This window comes from Scyliorhinus canicula, chromosome 3, assembly GCF_902713615.1.
Source record: "Scyliorhinus canicula chromosome 3, sScyCan1.1, whole genome shotgun sequence".
Lineage (NCBI taxonomy): Eukaryota > Metazoa > Chordata > Chondrichthyes > Carcharhiniformes > Scyliorhinidae > Scyliorhinus > Scyliorhinus canicula.
Window position 1 is genome coordinate 269528926 of NC_052148.1, and position 15510 is coordinate 269544435.

General features: G+C 46.2%; 1 protein-coding gene across 6 annotated transcripts in view; it reads right to left on the reverse strand.

Moving 5' to 3' along the window:
• The window catches only part of stpg2 (sperm-tail PG-rich repeat containing 2), a 587689-nt gene that overhangs the window by 90024 nt on the left and 482155 nt on the right, over positions 1–15510 (reverse strand). For 5 of the 6 annotated variants that reach the window (XM_038792784.1, XM_038792780.1, XM_038792783.1 and 2 more), the window contains one exon: positions 6493–6647. In XM_038792784.1, coding sequence (XP_038648712.1) covers positions 6525–6647 — 123 coding nt within the window. In that variant the 3' untranslated portion in view covers positions 6493–6524. Of the gene's footprint in view, positions 1–1438; positions 1526–6492; positions 6648–15510 lie in introns of those variants that run through there. The other variant, XM_038792785.1, reaches the window with a different exon arrangement.

The window sequence follows — 15510 nt, forward strand, 5'->3', positions numbered from 1 at the left end:
ACCTCCTCTGCACCCTCTCTAAAGCATCCACATCCTTCTGGTAATGTGGCGACCAGAACTGCATGCAGTATTCCAAATGTGGCCTAACCAAAGTCCTATACAACTGTAACATGACCTGCCAACTCTTGTACTCAATACCCCATCCGATGACTGCAAGCATGATGTATGCCTTCTTGACCACTCTATCGACCTGCATTGCCACCTTCCGGGTACAATAGACCTGAACTCCCAGAACTCTCTGTACATCAATTTTCCCCAGGACTCTTTCATTGACCATATAGTCCGCTCTTGAATTAGATCTTCCAAAATGCATCACCTCGCATTTGCCTGGATTGAACTCCATCTGCCATTTCTCTGCCCAACTCTCCAATCTATCTATATTTTGCTGTATTAACTGACAGTCCACCTCACCATCTGCAACTCCACCAATCTTAGTATCATCTGCAAACTTGCTCATCAGACCACCTATACCTTCGTCCAGATCATTTATGTATATCACAAACAACAGTGGTCCGAGCACGGATCCCTGTGGAACACCACTAGTCATCTTTCTCCATTTTGAGACACTCCCTTCCACCACTACTCTCTGTCTCCTGTTGCCCAGCCAGTTCTTTATCCATCTAGCTTGTACACCCTGAACCCCATGCGACTTCACTTTTTCCATCAACCTGCCATGGGAAACTTTATCAAACGAAGGCAAGCATTCCGTATGCTTTCTTGACTACCTTGTCCACTTGCGTTGCCACCTTCAAAGGTCTGTGGACCTGCACGCCCAGATCTCTCTGACTTTCTATATTCCTAAGATTTTTACCATTTACAGGATATTTCCCCTCTATGTTAGACATACCAAAATGCATTACCTCACATTTGTCCGGATTAAACTCCATTTGCCATTTCTCTGCCCAAGTCTCCAACCTATCTATGTCCTGCTGTGTGTTCTGACAATCCTCAACACTATCTGCCTCTCCACTAAGCTTGGTGTCATCCGCAAACTTACTAATCAGACCGGCTACATTTTCCTCCAAATCGTTTATGTACACTATAAACAACAGAGATCCCAGCACAGATCCCTGTGGAACACCACTAGTCACAGCCTTCCATTCAGGAAAACACCCTTCTACTGGTACGCTCTGCCTTCTGTGACCGAGCCAGTTCTGTATCCGTCTTACCATCTCTTATCCCTTGTGACTTCACCTTTTGTACCAGTCTGCCATGAGGTACCCTGGCAAAGGCTTTACTGAAGTGCATGTAAACAACATCCACCGCCCTCCCGTCATCCATCATCTCTGTCATCTCCTCAAAAAACTCAATCAAGTCGGGAGGCATGACCTCACCTTCACACAACCATCACTTATGAGTCCATTTGTTTCCAAATGGGTATAAATCCTGTCCCTGAGAATTCTCTCCAATAATTCACCTACTACCGACATGAGGCTCACCGGCCTATAGTTTCCAGGATTATCCCTTCTTCCTTTCTTAAGCAGCTGTACCACATTAGCTGTTCACCAGTTCTCTGGGATCTCACCTATAGCCAATGAGGATACAAAGATGTCAGTCAAGGCCCCAGCAATTTCCTCCCTTACTTCCCTCAGTATTCTGGGATAAATCCCATCTGGCCCAGGAGACTTATCTACCTTAAAATCGTTTAAAAGACCCAATACCTCCTCCTTTGCGCTGTTAACATGATCCAGACTGTCCACACACCCTACTCAAGAATTAACTTCCACCAAGTCCCTTTCTTTAGCGAACACTGATGCAAAGTATTAATTTAGTACCTTGCCTATTTCCTCTGGCTCAACGCATAGATTCCCCCTACTATCCTTAAGTGGCCCAATCCTTTCCCTGGCCACCCTCTTGCTTTTTATATATGAATAAAAAGCTTTGGAATTTACCTTAATCTTCCTTGCCAAGGATTTTTCATGACCCCTCCTAGCCCTCCTAATTTCCCGCTTCAGTACCTTCCTACTTTCTTTATACTCCTCAAGGGTTTAGACTGTTCCCACCCTTCTAGATCTTACAAAAATCTCCTTTTTCTTTTTGATGAGGTTCACAATATCCCTCATTATCCAAGGCTCCCTAAATTTCCCATACTTATCCTTCATTCTCTCAGGAACGTGGCTTTCCTGAATCCTAATCAACTGTCGCTTGAAAGTCACCCACATGTCCGATGTTGATTTATTATCCAACAGTGGCACCCAATCCAAATTCTTCAATTTGTTATCGTAATTTGCCTTTCCTCAGTTTAGCACCTTAATGCGGGGGTCACCCTCATCCCTGTCCAAAAGTACCCGAAAACCTACGGAAATGTGGTCACTACTCCCAAAATGTTCCCCGACTGAAATCTCAACTACCTGTCCAGGCTCATTCCCCCAATACCAGATCCAGTACTACCCCTTCCCTAGTTGGACTATCTACATATTGCATCAAGACTGCTTCCTGGATACACCTTACAAACTCTGCCCCACCCAAACCCCCAGCACTAAGTGAGTCCCAGTCAATATAGGGCAAGTTAAAATCCCCTACCTCAACAACCCTGTTACTTTTGCACCTATCCAAAATCTCTCTATCTATCTGCTCCTCTATCTCTCGCTGGCAGTTGGGGGGCCTGTAATAACCCCCAACATTGTGATTGCCCCCTTCCTGTTCCTAAGCTCCTAAGGAAATTTATCATGGCCAGTCCAACTAACCTGCACATCATAGGGAGAACGTGCAAACTCCACACAGATGGCCACCCAAAGCGGGAATTGAACGCGGGTACCTGGAGCTGTGAGGCAGCAGTGTTAACCACTGTCCCACCATGCCACCCATTTGTTAGCACAGAACTTGAGTATTGCTGAATAAAGACATTTTGTCAAAGCTTTTCATCTCGTACTCATCAGGACAATCACAAGAATGCCAATATCAAAGGAAACAACAACATCATGCTATATTAGAAGAGGATGCTAATTGCTTGCCACAGTGACCTCCCAGTCTAAAGGTGACTGGCATTTAACTGCCAATCATTGTTTCAAAATTTAAACCAGGCCGCTTGATTCCCATTGGTCAAGGCATTGGCCTGAGGAACGAACCAGCTAATGACTATCACGTTTAACTGAAACAGGCACAATGTGTGTCCATGTCCTATCTGTCTGTAAAGAACAGGGCCCTTTGTATCAATACATGCAGCTTCCAATACACTTAAATGCTGTGAGTCCCCCCACTGACAATCTTAAATTGGTTGTCAGCATAGTTTTTCGTACACTGAAGACTATTTAGCAAATAATGTCCAATTGTGGAAATTTATACACCACATTACTCATTTGCTTGATAGGCAAAATATCCTTATGGCCTGACGGCAGTGTCCTGTTAACAGTGAGCACCACCCGTGCTGCTACAGCACGGTAGCAGCCTGAAACAGCTGGCTTCACCTGTTGCTCAAATTTTTGAGACACCTCGCCCACCCAGGGATAAGCTGGGGTAGACTGGCACTCTTCAGGGCCGAATGTGACGACACCCTTAGCCCTGTTCCTGAGTTCTCTACCAATTAGAGTCCACTTGCCAACCAGCCGGCCGACACTCCCTTCTCACGCAATTGTCGTTTCCGCTGACATTGGCATTCCTCCGATGGACCTGATGAGTGGGAGGGGAAAAACTTTGACAAAATGTCTTCCTTCAGCACCACAGAGTTCAGAAGGAATGTCTTTGCCCGGAGGGGTGAGGATGTGGAACTGGCCACGAAGGGTTGTTACTGAGGCAAATGTGCATTGAAGGGGAAGCTAGATAGAGGCATGAGGGAGAGAGCACTCAGGTGAGTTGGAGAAGGAGGGGAGGAGACTTGTGTGGAGCAGAAACAGGCTAGACTGAATGGCTTAAATCTGTGCTGCAAAATTCCATTTTATGCCTAACATTACTTGGTGATATTTAAAGAATACTGCTACAAAGTGCCTTTGTAACAAAATCTGATAATGATCTGATCGTTAATATATGGGTGCAGTCAACATTTCAACAATAGTAGCACTATGGGCTCTGCGAGAAGTGCACGCAAAGTGCACCTTGATTTATGCACTCCAGGCATTTGGCAAAACACCACAATGATTTATTTAATTTTGATTAGCTGAAGAAGAACCCCTCTTGATGAAAGACTAAGGAAAGTGGTGTGTCCACACATAAATAACTGCGGCTACATTAGTTACCCGACACCAGTAAAAAGCTTAGCACTAAGAGAATGGGGACGTTTACTCATCAGATTGATAGGCTAAATATGAGAGCACCAGTACATCATGTCATCAGACAAGTGCACTGCAAGTGTTAACTGTGGCCAGCAGTGAAAACTTCTCTGAACTGTCTCACCGGCCAATAATAACTTTTGTTGCCAATTTAACATTAACCTTACAAGATCAATGTACCCACTCTACTAATTTCTTGCTGGCTTCGGAGATTTATAGGAAAGAAAAGGGCAGTTACAGAACTTGCTGGCTGAGTTACTTCCCTAATAGCACAGGAACCAGATTGTATGAATCACACAGACCACTTTATGCTCCTGATGCATTGCCCTTACAGGACCAGTATCCCCTCCGTGATCTCCGCCCACTCACAGGGTTGAAAAGGCTCCTTCGGGCCTTTTCTAGTCAAAATCTCCTTATTTTTTCCCCTGCAAAGATTTTGATTACCGACAGCTTCATTTATACTGGCCATTGATGTGAAATACCTGGAACAATGAGTTTGGCTTAATCTATTTTAGACAAGGCCCAATGCTTTACAGAGAAGGTCCCTTTGTGCGTGGAGACTCTTTCACTGTTTTAATTCCAGAAATATTGGTGGTGGCAGGGCCATTGCTATGGTTCACTAGTCCTTAGATCATTCTTTTTTCTGAAAAATGTGCTGTTTTATTACCAGCCCATAAAAGCTAGAATTGTCCAGTGCAGCTCCAGGAATGACTCCTCGTCTTTCAATGAGGCAATTTTTATAGCCTTCCAGACACAGAACTGAGTTCAACAATTCCGGGTGGGTGGCATGGTGACACAGCGGTTAACACTGCTGCTTCACAGCTCCAGGGACCCGGGTTCAATTCCGGCCTCGGGGAACTGTATGTGTGGAGTCTGCACTTTCTCCCCGTGTCTGCGTGGATTTCCTCCGGGTGCTCCGGTTTCCTCCCACAGCCTATCGATGAACCGGTTAAGTGGATTGGCCACGCTAAATTGCCCCTTGGTGTCCAAAAGGTAAGGTGGGGTTACTGGGTTACGGGGTTAGGGTGGTGGCGTGGGCTTAAGTAGGGTGCTGTTTTCCAAGGGCTGGTTCAGACTTGATGGGCCAAATGGCCTCCTTCTGCACTGTAAATTCTATGATTCTGTGATAACTGGCACTCCCGTTTTCTCAATTAGCCAATATTTATAACGATTCTGTTTTTGGTATTTACACATCTTCCAGACTTATCTTTTGATTTTTTTTACTTGCGCCATTTCCTTTCAATATATAAAGATTAATGCCCTCCACCATGGCACAAAGCTTCCTCATGTTTATTCGCCTCCCCCACCCCTTTCCTGCCGTGAGTAAGATCCATTACCTCTCTGACATTTGCCAGTTCTGATGAAAGGTCATGGACCTAAAATATTGGCTGCAATTTAACTGGCCCCGTGGAGACATGTTTTCTGGAGGGGGTGCGGGGGAGTAGGAAGTGAGTGTAAATCACCGTCGGGACTGCTATGGGATGCTGTCCCGCTTCCAGGCGGGTATCCCGACGCAAGCGGCCAATGGAATCAGGTGTAGGACCGTCAGTTAAGCTCTACTTAGGAGGCATCGTGGAACTCCTTGGGTCCCTGCTAGCCCCCGGCAGGTAAGTGAATCGACTTTTATTTTTTGCAGGAAACTGGGGAGTGCAACGCCAACGTTTTTACGCGGGAGTGGGGTCATAGCCCCATTTGGGGAGAATCCAGCCCAGGGTGTAGCCGGTGAGGTTCGCGTCCGCTTGGGTCACTGACTTTCTTTCTTTTGCACTAAGATACAGGGAAACCCCAGATGGCAGCTCACCAAGGTTTCCTTGACAGCACCTTCCAAGCCCATAACCTCTACCACCTCAAATGACAAGTGCAGCAGGTACCCGGGGAGCACCATCATCTGCAAATTCCCCTCCACGCCACACACCATCCTGATGTGGAGCCATATCAACATCCCATCACTGTCGCTGGATCAAAATCATGGAACTCCCTCCCTATCAGCGCTGTGGGTGCACCTACACCACACGGACTGCAGCGGTTTAAGCAGGCGTCTCACCAGCACCTCTCCTCAAGGAAAACTAAGGGTGGGCAATAAATATTGGCTTAGCCAGCGAAGTCCATATCCTGTGAAAGAGAAAACAAAATCTGATTTCCTTACACTAATTGTAAATGGGAGTGGTCCTCTTCCTTTCACCGGAGTTAATAACTGGCCCACGCTATGGGATGGTCACAAAATCACAGCTGTCAGAGCCAGGATGATTGGCATGGCTTTGCCTGACTTTTCAGTGATTGTACTTACTGTCTGATGGTGATTTGAATGTCAGATTGCAATCAGATGTCCTGGAATAGCGGCGGTTCAGGATGGGTTGGAACTGGCAGCAAATTCAGGAGCGGGTTAATTAGGGTGGCGTTGAATGTCCCCTTTAGAACCGTGTCCATGACAACTGGGCTCAGCTGTGGGAAGACAGAAAAACAATATTAGAAGCAATCGGCAAATCAAAGCAACAGCAAGAGGGTCGACCAAAGAACAAAGAACAATATAGCACAGGAACAGTCTGGGCAAATGGCCTGTTTCAATGCCGTGAATTCCGTGTAGCTCAATCAGCATTACATCATTCTTCAGCACGGTAGCACAGTGGTTAGCACTGCTGCTTCGCAGCTCCAGGATCCCAGGTTCGATTTCCGGCTTAGGTGACTGCCTGTGCGGAGTCTGCACATTCTCCCCGTGTCTGCGTGGGTTTCATCCGGGTGCTCCGGTTTCCACCCACAATCCAAAGATGTGCAGGTTAGGTGGATTGGCCATGCTAAATTACCTGTTGGACTTTAACCTTGTGTTGTAAGACTTCTTACTGTGCCCACCCCAGTCCAACGATGGCATCTCCACATCATGGCTTCAAAAATAGTTCTCACCCTCCCTCTGGCCAGTCTGCCAATTATCTGAATGCTGTGTCCTCTGAACTTCCTACCAGTGGAATTGATTTGTCCCCATGCATTGCATCAAAACCTCTTCACTCGGTGTGAATACTCATAATATATGTTTGTAATGAACTTAAATTGAAAGTAAAACTATATATCAGAGGTGAGCTGGCAAGGTGGATACAGAACTGGCTAGGTCATAGAAGGCAGAGAGTAGCAATGGAAGGGTGCTTTTCTGATTGGAGGGCTGTGGCTTCGTGGTGTTCCGCAGAGATCAGTGCTGGGACCTTTGCTGTTCGTAGTATATATAAATGATTTGGAGGAAGATGTAACTGGTCTGATTAGTAAGTTTGCGGACAACACAAAGGTTGGAGGAATTGTGGATAGCGATGAGGACTGTCAGTGGATACAGCAGGATTTAAATTGTTTCGAGACTTGGGCGGCGAGATGGCAGATGGAGTTTAATCCGGACAAATGTGAGGTAACGCATTTTGGAAGGTCTAATTCAGGTAGGGAATGTACAGTGAATGGTAGAAACCTCAAGAGTATTGACAGTCAGAGAGATCTTGGTGTACAGGTCCACAGGTCACTGAAAGGGGCAACACAGGTGGAGAAGGTAGTCAAGAAGGCATACGGCATGCTGCCTTCATTGGCCGGTGCATTGAGTATAAGAATTGGCAAGTCATGTTGCAGCTGTATAGAACCTTAGTTAGGCCACACTTGGAGTATAGTGTCCAATTCTGGTCGCCACACTACCAGAAGGATGTGGAGGCTTTAGAGAGGGTGCAGAAGAGATTTACCAGGATGTTGCCTGGTATGGAGGGCATTAGCTATGAGGAGAGGTTGAATAAACTTAGTTTGTTCTCACTGGAACGAAGGAGGTTGAGGGGCGACCTGATAGAGGTCTACAAAATTATGAGGGGCATAGACAGAGTGGATATTCAGAGACTTTATCCCAGGGTAGAGGGGTCAATTACTTGGGGGCATAGGTTTAAGGTGCAAGGGGCAAAGTTTAGAGGAGATGTACGAGGTAAGTTATTTTAAACAGAGGGTAGTAGGTGCCTGGAATTCGCTGCCGGAGGAGGTGGTGGAAGCAGGAACGATACTGACATTTAAGGGGCATCTTGACAAATACATGAATAGGATGGGAATAGAGGGAATAGAGGGAATAGAGGGACCCCGGAAGTACAGAAGATTTTAGTTTTGACGGGCAGCATGGTCGGCGCAGGCTTGGAGGGCCGAAGGGCCTGTTCCTGTGCTGTACTTTTCTTTGTTCTTTGTTCTATATGGGCTGGATTTTCCAACTGTTCCTGCCTGTGTGATCTTTCATACCCGCTGATGGTCGTCCCCCCCCCCCCCCCCCCCCCCCACTGTGGGCACCCTGGAGGTGGAGGGTGCAAACGACGGGAAATCCCATGGACAGCGGTGAGACTGGAAGATTCTCCTGCCAGCCAATGGCCTGACGGCTGCAGGTGCAGATCGTTTAGTTAAGCCGGGGAGTTGGATTGAGGATTCTGGAAGTGCACGTCTGATCAGCACTCTTGTCCTCGTCACATTGTTTATCGACATTGCTGATCAACATCATTAGTTTGTTCTGGTTTGGATTTTTTTTAAAGTTTTAAATATTTACTCCTAATGTGCTTGTTAAATAAACTGTGAACTGTTACTGGATGGTTCTGTGGCTGCAGTTAAATCGCTTCATTGTAAAATACACATCCAAAATTAGGCGGTCACTCCCATTGTATTCCCTGCACAAAGCCTGCTTTGTGGATTAACAAGATTGTTCCTCTGGGGCATAGGTTTTAGAGCATTGCTAATCCTTTTTTATTTAACTCAACTTGTCCATTAACTACGATTAGCTATTTTAACTGCAGACATTGACAGCTGTGTTCTTGTAACCCTTGAACTGAATCATGCGACAAAATGCCTTGTGCATCATTGCAAAGTGGGGATATCTCATTGCAACAGCATAACATCATCCCCACTAAAATCAATGGTCTTTATTCGCAAGCATGTTAGGCAGGACGGGCACGATCAGATTGCCTTTCCTTCTCAAGTGAGATAAAGTCAATGAGATGTGTGTGTTGAGCGGGCCTGCTGACCCAGAGAGAGGCAGCAAACAAGTTACTGGTAAGGCAGTACACTCAGTATCCATCTGTTTAACAAACGTAGATAAACCTAGGTGAGGATTTTGCAGAGAAACTATGCAAGGGAACAGACTGCACATTTCCCAACATGTCTGCTAAATCCTCAGTCTTTTATTTTCTTAATTTAGAGTGCCCAATTTTTTTTTCCCAATTAAGGGGCAATTTTTAGCGTGGCAATTCCACCTGCACTGCACATCTTTTTGGGATGTGGGGGTGAGGTCCACACGCACACACACGTGGAGAATATGCAAACTCCACATGGGTCGAACCCGGGTCCTCGGCGCCATGAGGCAGCAGTGCTAACCACTGCACCACCATGCTGCCCTACGTCTCAGCCCTTTATGGAAATGAAATATGAGTCAAGTGGCCAATTTTCCACTGTTAGCATAAATTCATTAGATTCTAAATCCCTCTTGGGCACAATTATAATAATAATCTTTATTATTGTCGCAAGTAGGCTCACATTAACACTGCAATGAAGTTACTTTGAAAACCCCTAGTCTGCACACTTAGGCGCCTGTTCGGGTACACTGAGGGAGAATTCAGAATGTCCAATTCACCCAACAAGCACATCTTTCGGGACTTGTGGGAGGAAACCGGAGAATCCAGAGTAAACCAAACACAGGGTGAACGTGCAGACCGCACAGACAGTGACCCAAGCCAGGAATCGAACCTGGGGCCCTGGCGCTGTGAAGCAACAATTAAATAGCCATCGGATAGGTACTGTTCCAAAATCACTAGGATGCCATGAGGAATCTTAACCTCAGAAATAATGTGATACTGGACAATGTGTGTGGACAGTCTGCGCACAGTAGAGCTGATGTAAAGGGTTGCTTTACCCGCCCTGATGATAATCAGCCGTTCTATCTGCCAGTGTCGCACACCGACCCCACTGTCAATGATTACCATTCTACTGTGGTGACTGCACAGTGCAAGCAGCTCACTGTGCACAAAGTGGGATTGTTCTCCTTTGAGCAGAGACGGTAAGGGGAGACCTAAATGGAGGTATTCAAAATGATGGGGGACTCAGACGAAGTGAGTAGGGAGAAACTGTTTCCTCGGGCAAGTGAGTTGGCGGCCAGTTTTGAAATAATTGGCAAATAAACCAGAGGGGAAAATCGGTAGACTTTATTTCACACAGAGCCTTGTTGTACACCTGGAATGCAAGGCCTGAAAGGGTATCGGATGCCATATCCAAGTTTCCAACGGCAATTATGTGAAGAGAATTAATGTTCAGTGTTACAGGAGAAATGTTGGGAGTGTGGGACGAAACCGGACAGCTCCTGAAATGATCCAACACGGAGACAAGCCAAATGGCCCCCTTCCATTCCGTTAGAATTTATGATTCAACATGTAAACATGCGAGTTGACACTTAGAACATGCTGACCAGATAGAGCACATACGTTTCAAAATATGAGCACAGTCTTAACCTGAGGCGATCGCACAATTTTGCAAAGTACAAACGACAGCTATAGGTTCAATTATTCATAGCTGAGTCTTAATCTGACAGGAAACAGAAGGAGGTTAAAGGTTAAGAAAAAGTGAGGCGGGGGGGAGAAGCAGAAATTCTCAGGAAAACAATTGCTTCCTGATTAAAAGCCTCTTGATCAATTAGAACCACAATGAGGAAGATTGCCAAGTAGGTTTGCCTTCAATCTGTATTCCGTGACTCTGTGACAACAGCACTATGAACTCCACCATACAGAGAATGAACAGTCTTTCTTGGTTGACATCTGCAAGATATTAGTATGCCGTTAGCCATAGCAACGCAATGCAGATTATCCATCCTGCGGCAAAGTTAATTTCTTTTCTCGAGTAAGTGTTTTTTTTTTGCAAAATGAGTGAAAATCTCCCACCAGATCCATGGTCCTCAGAGAGTTTTATCAGGTCCAAGTTCCGAACATTCTTAATTTTGCATAAATGCTTCAGTGCCTGTTCAAAAATTGTTTTGTTCACCTGACTGGTACATCCATCCATGGATTTCATGTTGCACATTTTCCCTGCCAGGCAGATAACAGTGAAATGGAATATTTGATCATAAAGGAACGTGAGTGAGAGAAGGTGTCGACATAAGGGGAAGAGTGAAAATCGGTCCTTAAAAGCAACAGAAACCAAGGCAGGGAGGGGCGGCATGGTGGCACAGAGATTAGCACTGTGACTGCGGCGTTGAGGACCCGCGTTCGAATTCTGGGTCACTGTCCGTGTGGAGTTTGCACATTCTCCCCGTGTCTGCGTGGCTTTCGCCCCCACAACCCAAAGATGTGCAGGCTAGGTGGATTGACCACGCTAAATTGCCCCTTAATTGGAGAAAAATATATTTGGGTACTCTAAATTTACATTAAAAAAGAGAAATCAAACCACAAGCAGAATGGGCAAAACAAGGCCCTATTTTTTTCTCCGTTCTACTCTCAGATATTTGTACCACGTTTGATGATTTCGCAAGACATATTACGTCACTGATGCCAGCAGAAGCAAGCTACCCGATAATCGTGTCTGCACAAAGGCTACTGCATCAAACGGCCCATTAGAGACTCAGAAACACTATCAAGTTCTATTATTCTTTCAGTGACAGCTGGCCTGACGCATTCCCGGCCACCTTCTCATCAGGTTCCCACCATCTGGATGCACAAAATCATCTTCTTTTTAAACAGCACCATCTACAGCAGCTTATTACCTACTTATTGAATGCTGGTTACATGTCAGTTTGCAGTGGATTATGGCAGGTTAACTGCAGAGCGGCACGAGGCTGCACAGCTTACAGTGCAGTTTATTTTCAATTAATTAACTCTGCCTTTGTTTGTTCGAGTCCCCCCGGTGTCCCATTTAAAAAAACATCACTTTAGCCGTGGATGTTCTGAGTACAGGCCCCTGGTCTGTGCTGTGTCAGCAGATTTCAGCCTGCAGGCAGTTAAGTGACACAATCGTCTGGCCATTCACCTCGTCCCGCCATGAGTTTCTCTGCGGCATGGGATGGATTTAATGGGAAATCCAGAAGACCCTGCCACTGGCCAATGGCAGGTCGCATCCCGCGGCCACCCCACCCCCTCCCACCCCCACCTCCCACAGCATCCGACAATGCCACCATGAAACATAGCATCCCCTCGTCCCATTCCTCCCCCCCCCCCACCTCCCGCCATCAGCATTATGCAGGGACCACCTTCTCCCTGATGCCCTGCTCCACTCCCCCGTAACCCCCAACCCTTCACCCCCTTCCCATCCCATCTTTCCATACCATCGCAGAAGGTTCAACACCCTCCCCTTTATCTCCTCCTTCCTCGTTCTCCCAGGGCCCCAAACACTCCCACTGGGCAAAGCAACCATTCACTTGCACCTCCCTCCCATTTGGTCCACTGTAGTCGCTGCTCCCAATGCAGGCTCCTCTCCACTGGGGAGACTAGACGCAGCCCGGGCGGCCACTTTGCCGAACACCTTCTCTCAGCCCACACACATGACCCCAATCTTTCTGTCACTTTCCATTTCAAGGCTGCATCTTGCTCCCATGCCCACATAGACATCCTTGACCTGCTGGAATGTTTCAATGGAGCTCGAACCTAGTCGGAGGAACAACGCCTCATCCTCTGACTGTGCACATTACAGCCCTCGGGAGTGAGTGCAACAAATGTGGACTGAGACTGTTCCCCTCCACCCCTTTTTTGATTTCCTTGTTTTATCCCAAACATCCCCCCCCCCCCCCCCCCCCCCCACAACCCCCCCCACAACCCCCCCTCGCCCCTCCCACCTCTCCACAGGGCCATCTACCACTTGTTCGTCAGTTTTTCTTTCACTGACCACTGGCCTTTGTTCTGTTATGAACGTAGTTGCTATTACTACTGGACGGGTAGGTCCCAGAATAGAATAACCTTGACATTTTTATGTAAAACGTGGGTGAACTAAGTCAAAAGATTGCCAATTAGCTTTTTAACAACAAAAAAGGCATTTATTAAATATGAAAAGTTTGCCAATAGTACAGTACTCCTTCATTCCCACTTAACTTCACAAATGTTCACAGATTTTGAGGATAGCACAGGGTACAAAATATCTATTTTGTTCCAGCGTTCTCATTAAACACACAGTCCCTGTTACCCTACAGGCTAACTGTGGTCAGACATACCCCACTCTGAAATCTAGGGGCAGATGGCACCCATCGAACTTCTCTGAATTTTTCCTCAGATCGCCCCCAGATGATTATTACACTGTAAGTCAACTTGTCTCACTGGACTCCACATGAGTGTTTCCAAACTCCACTCTTGGAAATACATGCGTAAACTCTTCTTACAAACAATGTTTTCCCTCATCTGTTTTCAGCAAGGATCCACCTCCAGGATTTCCAACTCTCCTTTCAGTATTCCTTTGCCTTCAATAACCATGAGCTTTCAAACATTCACATAATCTCTCAGCGATCCAGCTACCAATTGCTTCACAATTGCTTCAACTTTTACTTCAAGGGCTGTAGTAAGATATCACCAGCCTTTAGCATGACTTCAAACCTCTCTCGCTTCTCATCAGTCAACTTCACCAGGTCTGCACATTTCAGCTCAGACTTTAGCTTCAATGAACAGTACCCTGTCCCAACTCCAGTTCCTCACGTTTCTATGACTTCAAACTCCCTGGAATTTCTCTTCATCCCCTGGTTTATAGAACTAATTGTCCTTTAGTTTCTCTGCGACTTGCGTCTTCCCCATTTCACCACTGTTCTGCCTTTCCTTCCTGACAGTTCTATTAACATATTCTGCTATCTTACCTGTATGCCACTATCAGCACTTCTTTATTCCTTAATGTTACCATTAACAATCCAATGACATCTTTGTCATTGTTGTGATCACTCGTGAAGTTTCCCTTTTGGGGATTTGGGTTGTATGGCACTCACCGCCTGCCAGATGATAACACAATTCTCTGATTCTGTTGCTCGATCGCCTTCAGGGAATGAGGATCAAGTTGGGATCCTGTAGCATAGTGGTTAGGTTACTGAAGTGGCGATCTAGAGACCTAGGCTGATGATGGGCAACACGGTAGCACAGTGGTTAGCATTGTTGTTTCAAAGCACCAGGGTCCCAGGTTCGATTCCCAGCTTGGGTCACTTCTGCGGAGTCTGCACATCCTCCCCGGGGTCTCTGCGTGGGTTTCCTCTGGGCGCTCCGATTTCCTCCCAAAAGTCCCGAAAGATGTGCTTGTTAGGTGAATTGAACATTCTGAATTCTCCCTCTGTGTACCCGAACAGGCGCCTGAATGTGGCGACTAGGGGCTTTTCACAGTAACTTCATTGCAGTGTTAATGTAAGCCTACTTGTGACAATAGTAAACATTATTATTATGATGATGATGATTGGAAATAGGGGTTCAAACCTCACCATGGCAGCTGGGTGAATTTAAATTCAGTAAATTAGATAAATCTGGGGTAAAAAGTTAGAATCAATAATGGTAGCCGTAAAATGACTAAATTGTTGTGGAGATCCATCTGCCTTTGAGGGAAGGAAATCTGCCGTCTTTAGCCGGTCTGGCCGACACATGGCTCCTGAGCCACAATGTGGCGAACAGTTAACTACCCTCAAGCCACTCAGTTGTATCGAATTGTTCTGAAAATGTGTCACGATCTGACAACACTTTGCATGTATCACACGCACTGAAGTGATAAAAGAAGGGCTTTCTTTTATGAGCATCTTGACACACACTCAGGCTTTCTTCCCATTCAGCGGAAGGATTCCCTGACTGAGTCTCAGCCCATTGAACTGCATCAGGAACATTCCTTCTGTGGCCAAAAAATCCCAGCGTGAGACTTGAACCCGGAGTCTCTGGCCCCCAGGTAGAGACACTACCCATTCCACCATGAGATCTCCTGTCATCGAAGAAGGTGACTAACCACCACCGTCGCAAGGGCAATTCGGGATGGACAGTAAATGCTGGCGTTGCTAGAAATATCCACATATCATGACTGCCCATAGTGTGTTGGAAGGAATGGTTGAATGGCCTTTACTCATTGAAATTGTGAGAAACGCCCCAATTTCCTATTTGATCAGAATGAGCTGACGGAAGTTGCAGCTGTTATTCATGCCCTATTTTAAAATTATTTCAGGAAAGTTCCCTTCACACCTGCCCCATCCCCACAAATGTTGCGCATAGAAATTGTTCATCGTCATGTGCCACTTGGCTGGATGGCAAAGGAGATTGTTGGGGGAGGAATTTGCTAAATTTGTTCTCAAAGGATTGGACATGTTCTCAAGGATAAACTGGGAATATATCAGATCAACCTTTGCCGT